This window comes from Nesoenas mayeri (genome assembly GCF_963082525.1).
Source record: "Nesoenas mayeri genome assembly, chromosome: 4".
Taxonomy (NCBI): Eukaryota; Metazoa; Chordata; class Aves; order Columbiformes; family Columbidae; genus Nesoenas; species Nesoenas mayeri.
In genome coordinates, this window is record NC_137540.1 from 5,352,205 (window position 1) to 5,376,196 (window position 23,992).

A 23,992-nucleotide genomic window follows, 5' to 3' on the forward strand; every position below is an offset into this window, starting at 1 on the left:
TAGCTTTGCTCACCTATGTCAAGGTTGAATCCTTACTATGGAATAGGCATAATTCACGATACACTTTGCCTGTACCTTCACTCCAAAGTGCATGTAAAGACTGAGCTGTGCTCCCTTCTCAAATACCCAAACTTTTCATTCAAAGGAAACCTGGATAAGTGGAAAAGGAAGAGTCAGGGCATTCCCCAGTAATCCCCTCAGTGCGTACAATCAGGCTCCCAGGACACCAAGACCCTTTCTCACAGCATGTGCTGCATATGGATGAAAGGACACCTAGTGCAGAGCAGGGCTGTGTCCCATAGCTTTTTCACAATTTAGTCATATGCAACTAGTGACACACAGTCTAATAAATGTCTACAGCTACCTATTGGGAGACTGTATAACAGATGGAGCCAGACTTCTCAAAGACCCACAGGGGAAGGATGAAAGGCAATAGAAAAGTTAAAACATGGAAAGATCTGACAGAATATAAAGTGTGTTTGCATTTTGGTGGGCATTATTTCTTGTTTGAGGTTTTGTTTTAGAAATATCATTCTTATTTTAAAACCATGCAGGCAGTTTAACTGGAATAGGTACCTACAGAGGTTGTTGAGGGAATTTCTTCATTGAAGATGCTCAGAACTTGACTCAACACAGCCCCGTGCAACCTGCACTAACCAGAGCCACTCTGAGAGGTGGGCAGGACTAAAAGGCCTCCAGAGGCCTCATCCAATGTACATGGTGCTATGAAATACTGTAAAGCTGTCTGTAAAGCATCTGAGTGATGTTTAAATTATAGGAGAATTTGATCTGAAATGGATAAAACCCCGTTTCTTTTGAAAACAAACTTTGGAGTCCACAAACAGGCTTTATAAGCCTTTGTTAAATGAGATAGGCAGCTTTGAAGACATTTGCATATAATGATGCAATTAGACTACAGGGTGGTGATTAACATCAGCACTGGAATTACCTCTCCTGGATAAAATTCAAAGACCGCAACGATCATATACCAAAAGGCTAGAAATGACTGATAAAGAAAATGATCTCTTTCCTTGTGAACGCACTGACAGAGGGAAAAACGTGGACAGTTAAAAAAATATAACACTTTCTTAAACGCCTTCAGAATGAACCTGAAAAGTCCTGAAGTTCCTCAAGGATTACAAAGGGATTGCTGGTGGTGAACTCCAGCCAGCAGAGACCACTGTTCACTCTAAAAGCTGTGTTAGAGCCAAGTGGCTTTGCATATTTGACTGTCGCCCTGTAATAGGAATTCATGAAATCCACTTTCTTCTGTCAAATTGAGTTGAAAGCATTTTCAGTTGTAAAATATATCCAAGTCTTATTTTTTATTTCAAGATGGAAAACAATACAGTGGTGTGGTTTTATTTTTGAATATAACATCCCACACTTGTGTCACTTACGATTAAGAAACACGGCTATGCAAAACCTGCTCCTTGAAGTATGTTCCTGTGATATCAGTGGGAAAGCAACCTTCGGGCCTGAGCATTTGTACAAACAGAACAGGCTTATCTAGTGCTACGAGACAGCTATCCTTTTAACGCATTCCTTAGCAAGTATGGATCATAGAAGTGTAAGACACCGAATATACTTTTTGTATAACTGAATGTTAGTTTGTGTAATCAGAGGAAAGCATTCCGTGCCTTTCAGAGTGATGTGTTTGACAACTGGCCTAGTGATCTCAAAAGGTAATTGAAATGGGTGCCTTTTTGGGAAGCAGAAATCAACTGCTTCTGTGACACAAGAAACTCAAAGTTATTGCACATACCTGGAACAATACTCCATCTGATAGGCTGATGTTGCAGTATTTTACATGCTAATTCTCTGTCCTTCCACACCACAGAATAAAGCAATGCCAACATCTCAAGAATTAGTCTGGATATTTTCCATTTTTTCTAGCCTTTTGAAGTTTGTCCTATCCTCAAATTATATTTCAGCCAGTCTACAATAAAACTTTTAGGAGATTACCTAATGCCTGCTATAGGCCATTTACCTGGATATTTCTCCAGTTCTTGCAACTTAGACTCATTGATGTCTGTAGCAATGACTTTGGCTCCTTCTTCAGCGAAAGCCTGAAAAATTCAAGTAAGAGAAGCAGTTTATGTTCAGGTATTTCAGATCTCACCAGAAATAAAACCCTCATTTCCTTTTTTTGGCTTGAAATAGAGGATGGTTGAAGGCAGCTGATCTCTCACTTTTCATTTTGGGCATGTCAGGGAGTAATGGACATCAATTACCACACATTCTGGGGACAACTAAGTAACTTTACATGACGTAAGACAGGTTTAAATATTTTCCTTGAAGTAAAGTATCCATAAGCAAAGTCTAAAAACAGTAACCAGACTAAGACAATTAGTATTATTATATTATTGCCCTTATTAGCTGCATGTGCACTAACAAGCACATTACAAACATGACAGGCTAGAATTGTCTGTATTGTTTGATTTAAATGAAGTTATGGGATTTGACAGGTAAAGGCACAAGTAATAAAAAAAGTAATGGTGGTATATAAACTTTGTGAAAATCCTTTGCATCCAAATCATTGGAATAGAGCAATAGTAAAAGAAGCATGACTTCTCTTTTATACTTAACCAGGGATATTCCTTTATTCTTGATGCTTCCCTCAAAATGTGCTTTTTCTGCATTGCTATCGCTGATAAATCAACAGCTATGCTAACAAAGTAACCTCCGTGTCAAAAGCATTCTGACATCCTGGGCTGTAGCCTCTAATCTTCAGAGCAAGTGTCTCAAGTCCGGCTTAAGAGAATAGTGGCATTAAGTACACCAGCCTTGCATGGCATGTTGGGTGTTTACAAAGTGAAACCATCAGGAAAATTACCTGCTCCTTGGATGAATATTTTAATGCAAGTGCCAAGATCAGTAGTCTTCTGCATTCTTATCCACATACATGAGAAACTAGTCTGGCAAAAATCCTCCTTACGGGAGCTTTTCCTAGATTGTTGATTATCTTACAGAAATACTAGGAGAGCTCTACTAGTTTCTGTTTGCTGTAGAAGAAGGAAGTAGCAGGGGAAAACACAGTCAAAAGGAATTAAAAGGCAGCCAGAAAGTTAATACATATGTTGAATTCTGTTTATCGTTAAGTAAATAACATTTGTAAAGGATTTCTCACAGTTGCCAATTGCGAACCTTGTTGCAGCAGTGCTGTTAGTATCACATAGACTTGGTCACACCAGCTATTAATGGAGATAAACCACCTTGGCTTTACTGTAGTGATCTCTGCAGTATCCAGCCTTCTAACAGGAAATATTCCCTCTATCCTTCTTACCTTCTCCCAGGACAAAGCCACAGAGACACTGGATTTAAGGTATAGACAGTATAGAAAAGCAGTTGCAGGTGTTCTCAAATCTTGCCCACCACTCAGACTTGAAGACTCAGAAATTCAAACAGCACAAAGCAAGTGTGATACAGTATAGTGACTGTGTTCCTCCCTGATTTTCTCAGTGGGTAGCTCTGGCTTCATCTATAGCTTATTCATTCAAGAACTTGTTTGGTGCAGGTGTCAGTGGACAAGCTCGCATTTGACACCTGGCTTGGGTAGAGGAACAAACATTCTCCAATTTACTGTAGCAGCTGCTGGTCCAATGCCCTGTGCTGCTGCAGACAGCAGGATGAGCTTCCCATCAAGCCAACCTGCACACACAGGAAATGTCATAGAATCATTTAACAAAATGATAAGGCAACAACAGCCCTTGGGAATCAGATGCAAATGCATTCCAAGAATGAGACATGATTCCGAGTACCTCTGCTGTCAAATCGCACCCCAGATTGTCCTGTTTGGCCGCAGTGTGACCTTGACTCTGCCAGAATTTTAAGGGAGGAGCTGCCTCAGCTTTTATTTTTTCACAAGTAAAGACATCAAGTAATCAACATCCTCAGATTGTAGCACAAGTGAAGTGATCAGCAAAGTACTTAGCACAATAAAATTTATTGTCAAAACAAATCTTATACAAAACATACAAAACAAGTCTCACAATGCAGATAAGCAGGCCAGTAAAACAGTCTGTCTTGCAGCCCTGATTATCCAGTTTACTTTCCATTCACTAGAACAGCAGAAGTGTCAGGTGCACTGCTTACTATTACAAAAAAAATCTAATACTCGACTTCAGACAGGACCTGGAAGCACATTGAAAGATGATGAAAAATACAGAGTTACTCTTGGCACCATAACTGGCTGACCTGCAGAAATATTGTAAGGAGTTTAAGAGGAACCCTTGATTGTGTGCCCTATCAACAGAAAATTACTAACTTCAGTTGCAATGTCCAGAGAGGTTAAAATTGTGGTGAAAATGCAGTTTCTGTGGAGTTAGAGAACACATGGTACAAAAACCGTATGCCAAGAAACAAATAGCATCGTTCTTTCCAACTCAGCAGCACTCTGGACATACAAATACTGACCAACCCAAAGAGAGTTGTTTCAGGAATGACAGAAAGAAGAGTTTAAGATGCAGAAATTCCATAGATTAGTTTGTGATCCATTCCTGTTTGTTTTTTTTTTTTTCCAACACATTAACTTTTTTTCTTTGCCATCAAAAAAACAAACCCCAGCAAAGTAGAACATCATCAGATCAGCAAGCTGTGGGCAACAGGACTACTCTTCCATTTTTGTTCTTGCATTTCAGCTTTTCCAGTCGTGGAAGGTAGCAGCTCCAAGGCAGCAAGGGGTCTGCATGCTATTAAATCTCTGCCCACAGTTTGTGGAAGAGGCTGATGGCCTTTGATTTGAAGCAATTATCTTTCAGATATTTCAGTGGTTGTAGCCACTGCAAAGGCAGCTTAGAACAGAGCGCCTTTATTGGGTGGTGCAGTCAGGGGCTTTATCTTTCTCTGAACTTCCAAACCAGTGCTTAAGCTGTTCTTCTGTGGGCTCTGTTCCTGCAGATCGTGTATCTGTACAGAAGACAAGAGCATTAAAATAACACGTAAGCTTTACCAGTTAGACAAGCAGCAGGAATACCACAATTTAATCTTGACTAGTGTCAGCTATCAAATCTGGCCTCTGAGGAGCTTTGTGTTGTGAGGAAGCCTGGACCGTTACCAAGTTGGCCATCACAAGAAATGGCAACAAGTCACATTCTTTTGGAATTCTGCCGCTAATACCTTGAAAACTGGTTAACTCTTCAACATGTCTGCTGGGGTCTTCTGCAAGTTATTAGAAGCTGGTGTAATGATGAGGACAGTAGCATTAATATGCGAGCATAGATCCCTAGGAGACTTCCCCAGAGCCACCAGGTCAGATATAAGAAATCCTGAGTAGGGCTGAGGAACTGAAGTTCTCAAAACAGTTATTACTGCAGCTGGAGCCAGGCACGCTGGCAGATTCAACATCTAAGACTAAAGTCTACCAGCTTAAAGTGTAGAAAACACTTAAAGAGCATTTAACTTTGAACGGTTTTACCAGAAGTCTGTGTTTAAACAATGTAAAATTAAAAGGCAAAACATTTTAGAGCATCGGCTATCTACTAATGATATTCTGCTAATTCGCTACTTAAAGTCAGTCATCAACACTTCCACTGCAGTAAAAGTCTTCAGGGGGTGAAAGACTCTTGAGTATTTACGTTCTGTAGAGCATACATAAGCTTCACAGCTCCATTTGGTCAGACAATCAGCTGACCAACCATTCAAGAAAACTGTGTCATTATGCAAGTTTCAGGTTGGAATGTAGAAAATACAGAGCATTTACCCTCAACTTACAGACCACTCCTTATATTTTGCCTCTCCAAATCCAAAATAGGGGAACACCACTGCATTACGTACCTGTTAGTGTAACCAAGCTGGAATTATCAAATAAATTTGTTGGACAGGTCAGTGGCAGAGGCTTTGATATGTCCTGAATCACAGTTTCCTGAGAAATAGGTTCCTTGGAGGTTGAAGGCATTTGCTCTTTAAGGGAATATGGCACTGTCTTCCGTGGAGACCTTGGTACTGCACCTCGAGTGCTTTCTCTTGAGGATTGTTCTTTCCATCTAAGGGCTCTTTCTTTCCATTTTCTAAGTTCCTCTTTCAGTTGAAGCTCATTACTGAAAAAAAGAATTAACAAAGAAAAAATTAAAGTAGTTGCTTTAAATAAGGACAAATTGCTGGCAGTTTCTGTATTTGCAGGTGACATACCACAGACATGGCAATGCAACCTGTGTATCTTGCTTTCACAGGCAGAACTTGATTTCTTTAAGCTAAATTCCTTCCAACATACAACTTTGAGCATATCTTCTAACATTTAAGAGAACACTTTAAAGTTCAAAAGACATATATACATAAACAATAATTCACCAACTTTTACTTAAAGTCTTTGATGTCAAAGTATCTAGGAAATCTGAAATTAATAATAATTACTTGTATAGGTGTCCCAAAAAGAAACACTAATGACATGCATAGTTAAATAGCAACAAATGATCTGACACGTTGCTGATGAGCTTTATAGTTACCTTAGCAGAGTGTCATTTTCTTTCTTCAGGTGGGAATTCTCTTTCTGTAGCTTCGCTTGCTCAGATTTCAGAACAAGTATGTGCGTGCTCTGGACGATGCCACTGCCACCACCGCAAGTCACGGGCATTTGGGATTGCTGAGGAGCTGCTTTTTCCAGCACCACTGGAAAAGAGTTTTATGTGGATGTGTGTGTTATTTGAACAGTGCTTAAAGCCAAGACAATATATTTTTTAGCCTATTCCATCCTATGGTTTTATATGTAAAACCTCACTAGGTTACAAGTCCCAACCGCCCCATACCCTTTGAGGTAAAAGGCCTGCATCTCAATCTGAACGTTAACTATATAGCCCTAAAGCTGATGTTTAACATGGAAGAGTCTCCCATATTTATCTTGAATTTACCAGTAGCATCTTGCTCTTGCTGTGCTCTTCTAAGTTCTTCTTTTAGCTTTCTTAACTGTTGTTCTTGGTGTTCTACAAGAGCTTTATAATTAGCAAGTCTGTATTGGGCAGGAATAGAAAAAGGAAACAAAAAAAGAAAGCCTCAGTTTAGTAATTATTACAGTTGCAGGAGAGCTAGTTTGATTTCCAAATGACTTATCAGATACAAAACATACTCAAGTTGTACAGGTTAAACTACATAAAACTCATTGTCAGTTAGATTTTAGGGAAAGTGCAGAAAACCAAAAGTTGGGCTAGAATTATTTGCTCTGTATCCCTTCTTCTCCAGTGAACTAGAGAGTGATTTCAATTACTGCTCTCCCCTCAGCTTCTTTTGTCCTAAGTTATTTCACTTATGGCTGAACACAGGTTGATTGCAAAATTTTGGTGGGTGTATAGGGAAGTTTTGTAATCAATCCGAGAAATATATGGTTTTTGCTTTCTTTGGAGTCCAGCTACAATAAAGACAAAGGACACGTAAGGCTGAAGGATTGCTTCTTACTCTGCGGAAAAAACAGAAAAGCAGCTAAGATCCATGTAGCTGAGAGTTGCAACAAGGTAAAATTTGAACTTACTTGATATCAAAAGAGTTGGATTGTTTCATTCTTTCCATATCATATTTTACCAATTGTGTTTTCAGATTATCGATTTCATCTTTGTACAACTCGGCACCTTTATCTAATTTTGTCTGAAAATAGAAGATATAGTATGAAGAAAGACTTGCTAATTAGCAATGACTTCAAGGGTTGCTTACTTTTTATCTTTAGTATGATAGATTTTGCAGGACAAGACTGGGAGCAGAAGTTACTTTGGAGCAAGAGCGCTCACATTACTAACTAGCACTACAGTATTAGTTGATATCCTAACATGCAATCATATTTTAGCAAGTTTTGTTGACTTATTTGCAGATATAAGTCTGGGAATTTTGAACTAATATGCAAATATATTACACAGAAAAAACAGTTCATGTTTTAGTTTTAAAATTTATATATATTTTTTAGAATGTTTCATCATGCATAAGTGATAAATTTAGCTTCTAATATCATAACATGCATTGTAAATTTTGTCCCTGAAGGCTGCACTGGTAGAATGTGAAAATGCATGCTAAACAGGCAAGTAGAGTGTTCTATTCTAAGAATGCCATAGAGAACAATAAACGGACTTTAGAGAGCAATGTGTCATCTGCAGCTGTTCTCTCTGAGATCAGAGGAGAATGAGAAAAGTATTTTGCTCATACCTGGAGACTCTGTTTTTCTGATAATGCTGTTCTGAGGCACTTCTCCGTCTCATTCAGTTTGGCTTGCAGTTGGGCGAGCTCACTTGTGTCTGTTTTTATTCTTATATGTGCTTGTAACTTGTTTATCCTGTCATCTTTCTCTTTGACGTCTTTTTCTGCTTCACTTATTACAGTTTCCAACTTCTGAATTTTTACTTCCATAGCCTATTGAGATATATCAATGAGTTATGAGTAATCATGCCAAGAGATACAACAATAACAGCACACTGTTGTATTCTTCATATAAGCAAATGAAAAACCCAAAGCACACCAAAAAATCTGACACTATAGGCTTTATGGGAACTCTTGGTGCCTACCTCACTATTTTGTGTCATCTTTTAGTATTCTGGAACACTCAATTCTAAGAAAAAATGTACTTTGAACATAGGTAACTGTGACATAAAAAGATAGGACAGAGAGAAAAAACAGTCCTCAATTCCTAGGATTAAGGACAGAATTATTCTCCAGCTTCCAGTTTGACATAGTGAATACCACATACTGGAAGGAAGCATCAAGACTACCACACTATTAAAATCAATACTTCAAAACCACGGGGGAACATGTCCTATGGATTTCTAGACTCACATCTATTTGTGTACAGAAAACAGGCAATTAAATCATATTCCAGGCAAGAGCTCAAACTTTGGGAATAAAAAAGCTCCAAAAATCAAGTGCACTCTGGGCCAGTGTCTCTTGTGGCAGAGATTTACTGTTGCCATCAAGCTGTGTTTCCTTTTCAGTTGGAAGTACTCTCACTTAGCAAACAGGCAAAGAAGTTTTCCTTAGAAACAAATACTGGTACCTTTATATGTTGTTCTGCAGCCTTTAAATTGTTATGAAGCCTGTAGTTTTCTTCTTGTAATGCAAGACTGGCAGAGCCCCCAGGGCCCAGCTGTTCTTTAAGAGTGTTTAGTTCCAAAAGCAACTCTTCACTTTTCTCTTTTATCTGTTTCAATTCAATGTCAGCATTTTTACAATAATTGGCAGTTCTGGCATCCAGCTCTGAAGAAAGTTGAAGGAGTATCTGAAAATAGCGTCACAAAAATTAAATTTAAGTAATTTTTGAATCAGTTAGAAATAGGGTAATGAAACAATGATTCTTTATTTCATTCTAGTTTCAGTGTTCCATGTGAAAATGCTTCATTGACTACATGCTGGTTTTGACTGGGATAGAGTTAATTTTCCTTATAGCAGCTACTGTGGGGCTGTGTTTCAGATTTGCGCTGAAAACAGCGCTGATAGCACGGGGATGGTTTTGCTGTTGCTGAGCAGGGTTTACACAGAGCCAAGGCCATTTCTGCTTCTCACACCACCCACCAGCAAGCGGGCTGGGGGTGCACAAGAAGTTGGAAATATAATAACTTGACTTAGAAAATAAGTGAGATTACAAATTACAATTAAGTTTTTATCAAAACTACCTTAGCCATTTCAAAGTTGGCTTGAAGAGAACAGACAATCTTGTGGGCATAAAGCCTGAAGAAAGCAATTGTATCAGGCTGGCAAATTCTGCAAGCAAAGCTTTATAACAGTTTTGAATATATGGCTTCCAGAATTCAGTCTAATAAAACCACTAACAAAGAACACGCTCCCCCACCCCCATTTATCACCTTTAAAGTCTTTTAGAAAGCAAGTTTCCAAGTTCGGATGCGTAAGGAAAGAAGTCTTTAAAAACTTTAAGTATTCCTACATCTTACAGTTGAACATAAATATACTAAGTGCTGATAACAACAAATAATCTTTAAATAGCCTTTTTTGGTGTTTTGTTTTCAGTCAGATTAGAGGCATTTATAGAGTCCTGACAGAAAATACATCACTGCTTAAAGAAGATTTAACTTTACCTTTGATTTAGGATTCCAGAAGTTAATGACTTGCAGAAGCCTTTCGTTATCTTTGTTTAACTTTTCTTCAAGTTCCTCTGTATCACAGTGAGCACCTGAACAAGCTTCCCAGAACTCTGTTGTTTCTTTTCTAGCACTTTCTTCCTGCTGTAACCCCGCTTCTATGCTGAGAAGTTCGCTTTCCATTTCTGATACGTCTTTGAGAATGCTCTTTAAAAAAAAGAGGGAATTCAAGCTTAAATATTGCTTTGTTAACTATATGTCTAAATACACGTTTTGCTCTCTTAGCTATCAATACTTGCAGAAAGTCTGTTTTAGCATCCAATTATCATACAGAAAGAGTTTTGCTATTTTTTAATGACACCCTACTGGGAAAACGAGAAGATAATCTACATTCCCGGGGCAGGTGGAAAGGGGACAAGATATGCCTGTTACTAAGATTTTTTCTTTCTTTTAAAAGTCAGCTGGGTATCAGGTAGTACCTATTTTACATGGCAAATGAGTAAATAACATTCCAAATATTTTATAACCTAATAATCTCATTTTAAGCTACTTTATAAAACAGAATCTTCATATTATAGAATTGTTAGCACAAAAAACTACGAATTCTACCTCCCCCCCTTAAGTGATGTGTTCACAGATAAACGCAATGCCCTTAGATTAGCATCACATCACCCCATGCCTTCAAATACTCAAGTCTTTCTGTCTGAACATAGTTTCAAATGCTACCTCTGCATCCAAGTGCAGCCGCCGCAGCACTTCAGTGCTGTTGAACTCCTCAGATGATCTCTCATTCTGGTTCAAATAGGTCTTCTTGAGACTCTGAATCTGAGCTCGTAGCTGACCTTGTTTCTTCTTTTCCTCAAGCAATTCCATTGCATACTTGTTAACAGCAGCGTGATATTCTCTTTTCTTGAAGCAAACACGACTGAACAGAAACTGTTGTAGAAGCACAGGATGTATCAGTGAATATGCTTTAAAATGGTACCCTGCATCCAGCTAAAATTCTGTGTTTTATAATCAATTTACTCTCCTAGTCCATGGGTGTCCAGGACAAGCAAAACACTCACATGTGCTGTATAGCAGTGGCATGTAAGGCTTCTAGCCGGGTCAGCATTTCTAAAGCATGCTACTAATATCACTGGGCTGATTTAAAGATTTAGTTAGTTGCGCTCACTACTTAAATCTTAAACATCTTTAACCATAGAAGTTGAGAGACTTGTATGGAAAACCAGAAGATCAAAACCTAAAAACCCTAACAGAAGTTATGAAATAAAGCTCTTCAGAATACTTTTAGCTAAAGGATATTTAGAGAAACTACTGACTCTCAAGATCATGTCCTGTATTTTTGTATACTGGACATTGAACCTCGGCCTCTCCCCAGCCCAGCCTCCCCCAGCCCATCACAACCTAAAAAACCCTTAACATTTTTTGATAAAGAAACAAAAACCACTTTATACAGAAGTACAGTAATCCATATGATAACAAGAATTCACTCCCAATTCCCCTTCATTTTTTTTTCTGATAACTGGAATCAGTTTCTGCACTGACCTACAAATTGGGGAGGGTATGCAAGGCTAGAAGAGTTAAATTACTTGGGTACTATCAATATTTCCACAAGATATGCATTCACAAAAATCAAAATCAGAGTATATAGAATCCTAGCTGTTAATATTGAGAATTTATTAAAAAACCATACACCAAAGCAATATGAAGCATCCAGATATTCAGCATTTTAAGTTGTACCTTCAGTTTGTTCAATAAACTCTGGAGAAGAGAGTTTACTTTTTCATTTATAGTATGAAGTCTTTTGACTTGTTTGCTCTTTTCCAACGGGAGCTGAGGCAGTATGGCAGCTATCCGTGCCTTCTGACTGTTCAGTTCGTTCTTTAGATTAAGAGAAACTGTAGAGAGACATTCATACCTCTTCTCTATATTTGGGAATTTATTGAGAAGCTCCTAAATGCAAGTGAAACAAATTCATTCAGTCACAATAACAAAAAGAGTGATTAGCTATAAAGAGAAGCTTAAAGCATCAGACCCCAGGAATAAAACCGATACATACTATAGGGGTTACAAGAGAAAAGCTAATAGGGCTAAGTCAGGTTTTAGCTTGCCACAGGAATATGACAAAAACACTAAGCCAGGCACAAAAGCAGGGAATGTCTCAGTTTTCTAGAAAATCATATTTCACAAGCTTATTTTCATGATTTAGATTGCTTAGCCACATCAAGACCTGTAGATTGAGCCTGAAATGAAACTGTTGCCTGTTCACAGGTTTGCCAGCTGGGCTGCCCTTGGGATGCACTCCTTGATCTTTTATTTAAAGAAAGGGATCACGAAGTTGTTCCTCGCACTCTGCAGTTAAAAGGGAGATGCGATGGAGCAGCAAGTAGGCTGAGAAATGCAACGGGCACTCCCAGTGAGGTGCAACTCAAGTATCACATACAAAGCTGCCCAAATCTGCTACACAGATGTACAGAGTACAATACAATGGTACTCTTTAAAGTATTTCATATGTATTCATAAATCCTGGTTTATTTAGGCTTTCAGGAGGTTAGTAGTACTTCTCACATCCCTGAGAAAGTAGACTCAGGATAGTTAATTAACAAAAGCTGAGGAATTATGGGGGTGGCTGGACAGTAATGAAATCAAGTGAGATGTCTCAGCTGAAAAGCTCAATTTAATGTTCCTGGAAAAGGAACACCGAACAGCAAATCAACTGATCTGCAAACAACTTTATGGATTTTGCACAGAAGCAGGGTTTATACTCCAGAACAAGTATTAAGGTTTTACATATATCCTTAAAATAAGCAGAGAAGCTTACCTTAATTTTCAAGGTTGTTTCCTTCAGGCTGTCATCAACCATCTGTTCTGCATTATCCGGTGCATTCACCTGAATAGACACATCATTCAAGCTTCTCTGCTTCAGTTGCTCTAGAGCACATTCCAGTTTTGCCTTTGTTTCAACATACTAAAATGAAAGCGTACATATTTAAGGACCGTTCAATAAGAGAAGGGATGAATAACTTAGGTATGCAACTTGAAACACCAACCATCTCAGAATTTCTTTGCAACTCTGTCTTGAGCTGGTCCCGCTCAGACGTGACATCCCGGAGAAGTTTTTGTAGCTCATCTTTTTCTTGATTAATTGATGAGATTTGTTCTTTAAGTTGGAAAGAATGACTAGTACTTTCAGCCAATAACTGGTCTTTTTCACTTGATACTGTATTTAGCCTCTCCGTTAACTGTTGGATCTATAACAAGTAGCAGAGAAAAAACAAGCATTATGATTTGGTCCTGGTCTGTGTACTCAGATCAGTTGTGTCAAATACAAACCCCACAATTGCTAATAACTCTAAAATTCACACTAACAGCAAGAGAAGTTTAAAAATAATTTCAGTGTTCTAATCACTCAGAAGAAGAATGTAAAGGAAGAGGAATAGCATTGCACCCAGAGAACTGAACTCTAGTCAGCTTTGGTCTTCAGTAAAGCAGGAGGAAACAAGCAAAAAGGCAGTCAACGTATGTCCATATCACAAGAAAATCAAAAGAAATGGAAGATTAGCATAAGAGATTGGTAATGAAATTGTCTTCATATGTTCTCTACTAATTAGAACGCTAACATATTTGCTGATCTGAAGCAATCCTTAAATATACCCTTTGATCTACAGAACAAGGAAAAGTTTGACAGGCGGAAAATGAAGAAGTGAAAACTGGAGAAAGACTGAGCTGGCAAGAGCTAAGTGCAAGACTTTCTAACAGGTACAATCTCAAAGTGTGCAAAGCACCAGGGATTCCAAACCCACTGAGGTTCATACAGGCCAGGCAGTGCCTTTTAAAGTCTGAATAAATACGTGTACAACCATGACTACTAAGCTACACATTCTAATGGAGTGACCAACCCAAGTGCTTATGAGACTGAGACAAGTTGATGCTGCTTATATCACTAAAGAAACCTGTACAAAATCCTTTGCCCATGTTCATGTTTGGCACACACAGAAATAATTTGCTGAGAATTAAAAATTAAATAGGATTTGTCTTGAGCAAAAGTTTAGCACAGCGATAAACCATCAGAAAACAACTGCAGAATAGCTACTAAAACCAAAACTCCTCACCTTGTTAGTCAGGCTGTCCTCCAAAGTCTCTGACTGTCTCTGAACCTTTAACAAGTGTTCTTCTCTTTCTTCAGCTTTGATCTTCTCATTGCTGAGGAGTTCTTGTTGCCACTTCAATTCCTTTTCAGTTTCAAGAACCTGGAGTGAAAAATAGAGTAACAAATATAGAATTCAGTTCCGAGACAGCATGTGAATCTACTCACACACCAGGCCATTCGATATTGCAGAGGAATCAAAATACTTGGCACAAAATAGCCCCTGTTTTAGTTTGAGTACAAGAAACTTCAAGTTTCATCTGAAAATGTATGCTTTCACTAAGCAAAGCCTGCCAACTAGCATCCTTCATAATGTAAAGAATTAGACAAAGTATGCTGCACACATGTTTGGATGTATTTTCTGCAATCTCTGTTTGCACAGATGAGCAACACAAAGCAGAGATGTAATTTGAGCAAGGTTCACATCAAGAACTATCTAGAAATTATTACTTAACACAACTTTATGGGTTAGACTTGTCAGCGTTGTTAAATTATCTTCCCTAATTTATTAAAGAATTAGCATCCCTTTCACTAAACATCTGAATTTGCAGTGAAATTGAAGTTTTGACAGCAAGGCAATTGACATTCAAATGCAGGTGACCTGGAAGATATTGGTAGTGAGAGAAGATTCTCCTCCCACCGTGGATTTGAGTTAACTACAGATATTCGAAGTGATTACTAAATATCTGAACAAGGACTGCTGCTCAATGGATACCACCCAATCCACTTGTCTTCACTGTTGTCAAGATATGCCTTATCCAGAAGAGAAATAAAAGTATCACAATTTGACAGCTTTAGTTCCAAAACTTTGGAGCTCAACTATGAAACACGCTATTTCAGCAAATTCATTAAAAAATGCCTGTTAAGTGTTTTGGTAATGAAATCCGTGTATTTTCCAGCTCCTCATTTATTCATAAATAAAGCAGCCTCAGATAACATTTTATGTATACCTTTCAATGCCATTTCACAAGAAAGAAGCTAAAGCATGCCAGTATTCTTCAGTCTGGGTATATAACATTAATACTTGTAATACACATTTCAACACACCTTCAAGAATTAACCATCTTCCCCTACCAAGCATTTATAATGATATTTTAATCAAAGATAAAGCACCTTATCCACACGCTCCTGTAGGTTGATCTCCAGTTTGTTCTTCTCCGCTTGAGCACTTTCCAGCATTTCCCAGAGCTGCTCTTTCTCCTCCGCTAACAAATGACACTGTTCCTCCAGCTGTTGAAGCTTATCGCTTTCACTCTCCGTCTTTTCTTTTAGTTCTCTCAGCAGCTGGTGCCTTTCTTTAGTTACCAAATTTAAGTCCTCATTCAACTTGGATACCTATTAAAAATATTTTTTAAAAACTATAAAATCACACATAACTATTAGCAAAAACTCCCGTTGCTGAATTGTATTACTATGACATCATCTATCTGTCCAATAAATCACTACAGATTACCACAGGTAAACAGTAGTTATTCTAACGAGTCTTTGAGGGCACATCCTCTACATTATTTTAAGGGTTTCATATTACTGTACTTGCCTTTTCCTTTAGTTTGTTTATTTCTTCATTCAGTTTTTCTTCCGTGTTTCGCAGTTTCTCTTCTCCATTTGCTATCACGTTCTTCTGGATATCAGCTTGCTCTTTCTGATGCTTTAATTCTTCCTGTAGATGTTCCGTTTCTGTCAGAACCTTTAAGAACTGCAGAACAAGGTATTACATGGATGTTCACTCACTATGACTAAGTTCTCCTTACCAGGACTTCAGAATGATAAATCCAAACATTTGAATTTCTAGTAGAGAACTATCAGTCTTTTACTTTAGAAAACCCCCTCAGTTGTCATTCCCCAATGCCTAGGTTAAGAACTCCAAAGGAAGACAGTCTTTAGAAATTGTCTTTATCAGTAAAAAAATACTGTGGGGTGAACAGATTAAATAGATGACTTAAAAAAACCCCCACACAACACACCCCACCATGAAAGATACTCGTTCTTGGGGCAGTTGCCACCAGCTACATGCACAATTTGTCCAATTGTTTAATAGCAAGATGTAACCTAAAATTAAAGATTTGATAATCCTAGTTTGCTTATTTTATTTGCTTATTTTGAAATTAGTTGGTCTATACATACTTAAAAGATCAGTGGTTCTACCTGAGGTTTGCTAAAATTAATATGAAAGCTTTGACTACTTAAAATAATCTGCAGAGCTTCTGTTAGGGTAAAAATACTTACCAGACTTGCTTTTAACTTCAGAAATTATCGATTTGATTTTTGTTAACTACATATCGGAATGAATTTTCTGAAATAGTGTGCCAATACTTTTCATGCAAATACTTGGAATATTAAAGTCACCAATCAGCCAAGAAATATAACATCAGGAAGGAGAAATAGGGTAGCTACTAAGTTTCTTTTCTGGGTTTAGCTTTCTCTTCATAATTCCAGAACAAGATGAAGGGGTAGGAGAATTAAGGCCTTCGATATTGCAAACCTGGATCACCTCTGCTGTTCCATGCTAAGCACAAAGGCACTGTAGCTGAAAGACACAGCAGGAACTTGCAGAGTGCTTGTCCAGGAGGTGGCAGAACTGTGTCTAAACCCAGAGCCTCACACTGACCAAAAGGGCAGGAAGAGGAAAGGGGAGCAAAAACAACAGCCCAAAATCTAGACCAGATTAGTAAATTCAATTTTTAGTTTACTGCTGCTATGAACAAGTGAAGAGCGACGACTGAAATAATTCAGAATAGTACAACCTGCCTTTAAAACAATTATTTAAGAGACTTTATACATACTCTCTCCTTGCTTTCCTGACAGTCAGCCTCTAACTGATGTCTTTCTGCTTTGCAAGTCTCTACCATTTGCTGAAGCTCATCTTTCTCCTGGTTCAGTAAAGTGATTTTCTCAAGGTGCTGACGGATCTGCTCGTTCACTGTTCTTTCAGTTTGTTCTTTTTCTGCCAGGAGCTTGCCAAATTCAGAAGAGACGTGGGTCAGATTTGCTGTTACTTCAGTGATCTGAAAGAACAAATAAGAACCAGTATTCGTATTTCTAATTATTTCTAGCATGGGTAGAAGTAATTTGATGGTAAGTCTGGAAAAAACCATCAACATTCTGATTTTTAAAATCCCAGTAATCATGTGCTGATTTAAGAAAAGTGTCATTTCACAAGCATTATCTGTACATATGGGTTGTTATGATTGAATTATTTTACAGAAGACACCTCCATTAGTTTACTGCTACAGTAAGCAAACAGATGTAACAATTTTGATTAAAAGGCCAATTTCTGTACTTGTGTCTCATTGATAGACAAAAGTGAATTATGATTTCATAACAATGATTCCATTGCTGTATCCACAGCAGACAGGCTTGATTCTAACAAGCATTCATGTCTTCTAAAAGCCACAGTAGCTTCAGACATGAAAATAATAAGTAGCTAAGAAAGTTATAATAGTGCTGCTCGTTAAACAATAAGCTGCCTTTTAGTTACTCAAGCATCTTCAGAGTTACGTAGCTAAGACACATATTACTAGAATTTTAAATGTTTTAAGACCTGGAAGATGCATTGTGGTCAATGAGCAGTACCGATTCCAAATAATGTTCCATCATACAGCAGTAAAGAATGTTTAGTTATAAGCAAGGGTTGTAACTTGCAGATCAAATGTAGTTTGATCATCTTTTCACTGCCTCTGTTTCTGTAGAATTCTTCCCAGAGGCAGTACAGGGAAAAAGGGAAAAGTTTTAATTAAATTTCATTATTACATTTACTGAGCCCTTACAAACTGAAGTCTGTAGAGGATGTGGGTTGCCAGTCCTGATAGAATTTTTTGTTTATTTGACAAAACTGCATCTGACCTTCTGCTGCAGTTCATCCCTTGTTTCCTTCAATGCTTCTTGTGCTTTTAAGATTTGATTTTCTTTCTCCAAAATACTTCCTTTCAGCTCCACAATAGTCTCCTGTTGTTGTCTGAGAGAGTCTTGAGCACATCTCAGCTCCTCCTGCATCTCTGAATTCTTTGGACACAACACAGTTAAAATACATTGAAGCTTGAATGACACTTGAAGTTAAGGCAGAAGTTTAGTAAAGCTGCTGTGCTAAAGGAATAGGACTATATTCTTACCCTGCTAATTGTCTCCTGTATAGTTGCTCTTAGCTGGTCTCTCTCATTTTGGAGATTTTCAAGTTGCATTTTAAGATGATCATCCCCTCCTTCTGTCATAGTGCTCACTTCCGCATAGTCATGCAATTTTGGAATAACATCTGTTCTCTCCATTCTTTCAGATTCTCTTTGACATTCGTTGGCCTTCACTTCCTCCATTTCCTGCAGTTTCCTTTGTGCCTGGCTCAGCTCTTCTCTCAGAAGACACAATTCTTGCTCCATAGATTTTTCTTGAATCTGTGGTACCCATTTGATACAGAGATAGAAATCAACACATTTGGGAAGCAGCTTTAAAAGAAACATATCTGATCCTTGACAGGTCGATTATGTAAAACAAACAGAACATTTAGAGAGATTTGTGGGTTTTTTTCAGAATAAGATTTGATTGAACTTGATATGCAATTCAAGTTCCTTGAAATAAAAGGCATTTAAAGGTCAAATTTGAAGTGAGGGCTTCTGAAACAAGTTACCAGAAGTAGAACTTCATGGCCACATTTTAAGCCCGAGGGGTAAAACATAAACCAAAAACCCCAAAACCACCCCCCCAAACCAAACTAGAGACTTTACCTATATTTCTAGTCTCAATAGTAGATAATAGTGGTTAAAGGCAATTATTTCCTTGAAATCTTTCCACTCCCCCATAAATATTAAAATATATGCACATGCTTTACTTTTATTAAAGTGTGTGTATGTGTGTGTGTATATATATATTTTATATATATATAAAATACACATGTGAAATCAGCATGTCTAATTATGAAAATGTTGGCCGCAATGTCTCCCTTCACATACAGTGACAGGCAAAAAAAGTCAGTTCTAGCTATGCTTTGAAAAAGCAGAAACGTCCTTTCCAGATAAGCAATTTTTAGCTTCAACCACTTAATTATAGAACCACGTCCCCGGGCAGATCAACATCACCATCCTGTACCAAGTTAAAGTTCTATTTATGGGAAAAGTGTTTGTGATATCCTACTACTAGTTGTTTATATACAACAATACGGGTGGGATATATTTCAAGTAAGCAATAACAGCCCTGGTGTTTAATGGTTTGCAGTCAAGCAGCAGGACCCTTATCTCCTGTTTGTTTTGCGAATTGTTTCCACACAAGCGAAAGTTTAACTAAGCATGCTGTCCATTACAGCCTTAACATAATTACCAAAGTGCCTTCCCCATCCTCTTCTTTTTTCAAATGTAAACTGCCCAGCTTATCCTGCAAAGAATTGTTCTCTTGTGTAAGAAAAGATATTTGTTCCTTTAGCGCCTGAAGCTCATCACTTGCTCTACAGTTATTTTGTGCTTTTTCCTCAGCAAGCTGGTCTCTCTCTGATGTGATGATTTTTATTTCTTCCATCATTTGTGATATCTATAAAAAAAAAATGTGCAAAGACTTATTAATACTTCCATCAATACAAAACCAAAATTACATGCAAAAGTTGCTTGGATTCACTCTGCTACAGTATTTTTAACATCAAACCACTGTAGCCAAACTAGAAAAACACCAGAACTGAGCCTTTGTCACCTGTTTTGTTTCAAACACTGGCCTTCTAGCAGTCTCTTCTGAAATATCGGCCAAATTTTTATCTAGTAAAAGCCTGAGAGGAAAAGGCCAAATAAGAAACAGATCTTGGATGATTTTTATCCATCTGTGGCAAACTATGCCAACTTTCTACCAAAGGCCTAGAAATTTTCTATAAGGACAAGCAGGAGACTCTAGGCAGACTAACTAGGCTTCTTGTCACAGTGTTGGAAAACACATTAAAAGCATTTTTCTTTTGAATTCTTACATGATGTTTTACCTGTGTTTTGAGTTCTTTAGTGGTTGTCTCTAGTGCCTCTTCAACACTCAGAATCTGAGATTCTTTTTCAGCAATATTTTTTTCCAACTTCTTGACAGTGTCCTGTGATTGTTTGAGAGAACTCTGTGCATCTCTCAGCTCTTCATGTGCCAAAATGTTCTTTAAAACACCAAAGAAAATATAAATATTTTGCAACATTAGCTAGCATTCCTCAATTAAAAAAATCCCAAACTATAAGAAGCCACTCCCCTAAATATTTCAATATAGTTTATAAGCATTCTTACACTCTTCTCCTTAACATGTATGGTCCATAAAAGCAGAATTCCTACCATTGAAACAGTGTCTTTTATATCCTCTTTGAGTTGGTCTGTCTCAGCCTGGAGAGATTCTTCTTTTTGCTTCAAGGCATCTCTTTCTTGGGTTAGAGTTTTTATTTCCTCCTGACATTCAGTAAGCCGTTGGAGAACTGCCTGGAGCTCTGAATCCTTGGCCTCCAGTCTCATCTCCATAATTTTTTCTTGTTCTTTTAATTGCTCCATTTCATTTAACTTCTGCTGAGTCTGAAGCAAATCTTCTCTTACCTCAAGAAGTTGTTTGTGCTCTGCTGTCTTTTCTTCCAGTTCTTTCGTTTTGCTACAGAGCTTCAATTTGTAAAGCAAAAGGCAAGACACTTCATTGTAATGTAAATCTGCAGGTGTACACATTCTCATAGAATCTTATATTAGCTTAACAAGGGAGCGAGATGCTGCCTTTCAACAAGAGAATAGGACGTTCATCATTTCACTTTAAGTCATTGCTTATATTCTTGCCACGTTAAATAAGCATTTGCTTATGGAACCTTCCTGTGGTTTCTCTTTAGCAGCAAAATTCTTACTAAAACATAACACACATGAAACTGTCACGTAGCTTAAGAATTATAAAATCAGGAGTTGTCAACTCCATAGCTGGAATGACAGCCGTAAGTGGCAAAAGCCTTATAAAAAAATATCGATCTTCCCTTCTTAAATGTGGTTTGTTTGTTTTTTCACCCCGCTCTCCCTTTCTAATTGCAAATTTATCTGGCAGTTCTGTGGTTTGAAAGATCTTCCCTTCTAAACAGACTCCAGTTCCTGATGAGGAAACTTTGTTGCTCTGACTTTGGATGGACTAATTCAGAGTGCCGCATTTACATAAAGTATTTGCATAACAAATATGTAACTTAAGAATACCAAAAGAAAAGTCAAGTACAGAAGGAGAACACATGACCTGGAACAACCTATACATGTTCATATATATGAATATAGACTGTTCAGCTGCATAACCCTGCAACCTTATACAGTTGGCATAGAATAAGTAATATCCACTCATGCTAGAGGAATTTCAATTCTAATGTTATCTTTACCTTTAAAACTACTTAAGTTATAGGGATTTTTTTTTATATGATGAATGAATTCCTCATGTCCCATCTGTAAAAGGAGCAAGCCAACACTGACCTCTAATTTCACTTCATCCAAAGTTGTTTTAGACTCTTGTGCTTCTTTAGATAGAGCATCTATTTGAAGCTTCATTTGTTCATTGTTTTCCGATGCAGCTACATATTTTTGCTCTAGTTCCTCATGGAGCTGTTTAAGTGCGATGTATTCTCCCTCAGACTTTACACATTTAAGTTGAGCATCTGCTAGATCATCTTTTGATTTTGCAATTTCTTCAGTCGTATGTTTAAGTCTGACTTCATTATCAGCTACTTCAGCAAGCAGCTTTTCTCTTTCCAATTTAAATAGGCGCAGCTCCTCGCATTTTTCAAGAATCTGCCAAAAGAAAAGCAATATTAATAGTGTCTTCTAAATCAGTATTTGCCATAATAAAAACATGTTCAGGGGCAGATCTAGGAGATAAAGTACAGGCAAAGACACAGCACAGTACACTGGGTCTTGCTCTGTTGGGAGGGAGCAGTCTAGCAAGCAATCCTTCCAGGAGAAGCAAGACAGACAAGTCCCTTCCAAAACCTTGACAAACCTCCCCTCCAACCCTTCCGATTTTCGTTTCATATTTCCTTTTTCCTATGTTTGAGCAAGGACTGGACTGATACTGCTAGCTATAACTTCTAGATGGAATATTTAGATGTATTGATACTTTCTTCACGATATAGAGTTTATAAAGTTAACATGTAATTCAGGTTTGTTTATTAGTGGATGTAGACCACTGGAAGGGTTTGGAACTTCTTTCAAAGCATGCATATGTCTGTGAGATTACTTGCCCTGGATAATTTTCACTGCACATACTTAGTAGCAGGTATTTCAGGATATATAAACCTGGAAAGTGTTTGCAAACAAACCCTTTAAAGACACATTTATGGCAAACTTAGTGTACTGAGCCCTGACCTGGCAGGAAACAGAAAAGTTGCCTTACGAGTTTTCCAGAATTTGCAAGTTAAAGCTATCACTTCTCAAGCAGCATTTCTGCTAAGAGGTATTCACACTTTCTTTGCCCAAGTAGACAGAAAAATAAATCAGTTTTAGAACAGTAAACCAGTATCAAACACCATTGTACATACACAGTTTTCAATGGTGACCATGGCAAATAAGCAGGCAAATGTTAACCTCAAAATTCCAGATTAATTAGGCTTTGTGACTAAACATGTGATCTTAAGTTTATTCCTAGGTGCAAATATTACATACCTGAGAAACAATAATTTAATTAGTTGTAATATCTCCGGTTATTTGATTCAAGACAACTTTTGGCATTAAAACTTCATATCCAATAGGTCTCTGTTAAAATGTTACCAGTTGAGTACAATACAAAAACAAGGAAAAAAGTTGGTGGTTTTTTTACCTCTTTCTGCTGCATCTCAACAGTGTTTGGTAGAGACTGAAATTCTGATAGCTCACTGACTTGTTTTTGTAGAAGTGCATTCTCTTTCAAAGCTTTTTCTAGTTCTCCTTTTAAGTCAGCTGCCTGTTTTTCCAGCTCCACAAGAGAAAGCAGATCTAGAGATTTAACAAAGATTAATAAGAGTGTGAGAGAAGAAAAGCATGTTTTAAATTAAGCAGATTTCTAATATATTCTGGATGTTTTATCAGTATAATTCTAGCCAAGTATATTTTACAGTTGCCAACAATTAAAAGACAGAACTAATGGTCTGATTTTAGTCATCACTTGTCAAGTTAACATCCCGTTTATTTTAGATTCTCCCTGACAGCCTTCATTAACTTGATTATCTTTGTGCAAAATACAAAACATTATTGAACTATTTGAAAAGAGCTTACAGAAAGTGCTGGAACAGTTGCTATGTGCCAACAGCACCATTTACTCTAGCATTTTATATTGACAGAAGATCTAAGTACTATTTTCGAGAAAACAAGAGTCCAAGTCTTCATTATCTCCACACTGCTATGGGGAAGAGGAAGGAGAGGGGAAGAAGAAAAAAGCACCACCTGAATCAGTACCTTTTGGAACTTTCCCCTCCATCAGTGAAGTTAGCCTTGTGTTTTCTTGAAATACAAACTGCAACTCTTTCTGCAAGTCAGCTTGCATTTTTTTGTAACTGGCTTTTCCCGCTTCTATTTGGCTTTGATAGAGTTGAACATCCTTTTGCATTTGCGTGTAATTGCCTAGGAGTTCATTCTTCAGGAAAACAAAACAACACGCAGTTCACACACAGAATACAAGTCTAGTTCTTTAACATTTAAACATCGCATGAGCCACATTTCTGTTGTCACTCTGTACAACTTTGGCCTTGATAAATGTGGCAGAATAAGCCACAAGTTGACTGCATTCCTGCCAGAGTCCTATAACAAAAAATACCTTACAGGTCAGGGCCATAACAGCTTCTTCTATATTTTTCTCCTTCAAAGCTCAAACTAAGCTTTACCCCACTTCTCTGTGTTCATATCCCTTAGTCTCATTCTCTGGTGAAAT

At 37.7% G+C, this 23,992-nt stretch overlaps 1 protein-coding gene across 1 annotated transcript in view; it reads right to left on the reverse strand.

The window, feature by feature from the left end:
- Positions 1-4,810: 4,810 nt before the first annotated feature.
- CENPE (centromere protein E) overlaps positions 4,811-23,992 on the reverse strand; it is a gene marked incomplete at both ends in the record, with an annotated part of 34,232 nt that continues 15,050 nt past the window's right edge. The window contains 24 exons of the mRNA XM_080343332.1: positions 4,811-4,908; positions 5,776-6,038; positions 6,444-6,606; positions 6,846-6,943; positions 7,460-7,572; positions 8,122-8,325; positions 8,963-9,184; positions 9,999-10,208; positions 10,728-10,937; positions 11,745-11,957; positions 12,826-12,972; positions 13,055-13,255; positions 14,117-14,254; positions 15,265-15,486; positions 15,689-15,847; positions 16,935-17,156; positions 17,995-18,153; positions 18,261-18,536; positions 19,456-19,662; positions 20,096-20,254; positions 20,425-20,736; positions 21,568-21,882; positions 22,907-23,061; positions 23,521-23,698. Coding sequence (XP_080199458.1) covers positions 4,811-4,908; positions 5,776-6,038; positions 6,444-6,606; positions 6,846-6,943; positions 7,460-7,572; positions 8,122-8,325; positions 8,963-9,184; positions 9,999-10,208; positions 10,728-10,937; positions 11,745-11,957; positions 12,826-12,972; positions 13,055-13,255; positions 14,117-14,254; positions 15,265-15,486; positions 15,689-15,847; positions 16,935-17,156; positions 17,995-18,153; positions 18,261-18,536; positions 19,456-19,662; positions 20,096-20,254; positions 20,425-20,736; positions 21,568-21,882; positions 22,907-23,061; positions 23,521-23,698 — 4,644 coding nt within the window. The remainder of the gene's footprint in view (positions 4,909-5,775; positions 6,039-6,443; positions 6,607-6,845; positions 6,944-7,459; positions 7,573-8,121; positions 8,326-8,962; positions 9,185-9,998; positions 10,209-10,727; positions 10,938-11,744; positions 11,958-12,825; positions 12,973-13,054; positions 13,256-14,116; positions 14,255-15,264; positions 15,487-15,688; positions 15,848-16,934; positions 17,157-17,994; positions 18,154-18,260; positions 18,537-19,455; positions 19,663-20,095; positions 20,255-20,424; positions 20,737-21,567; positions 21,883-22,906; positions 23,062-23,520; positions 23,699-23,992) is intronic.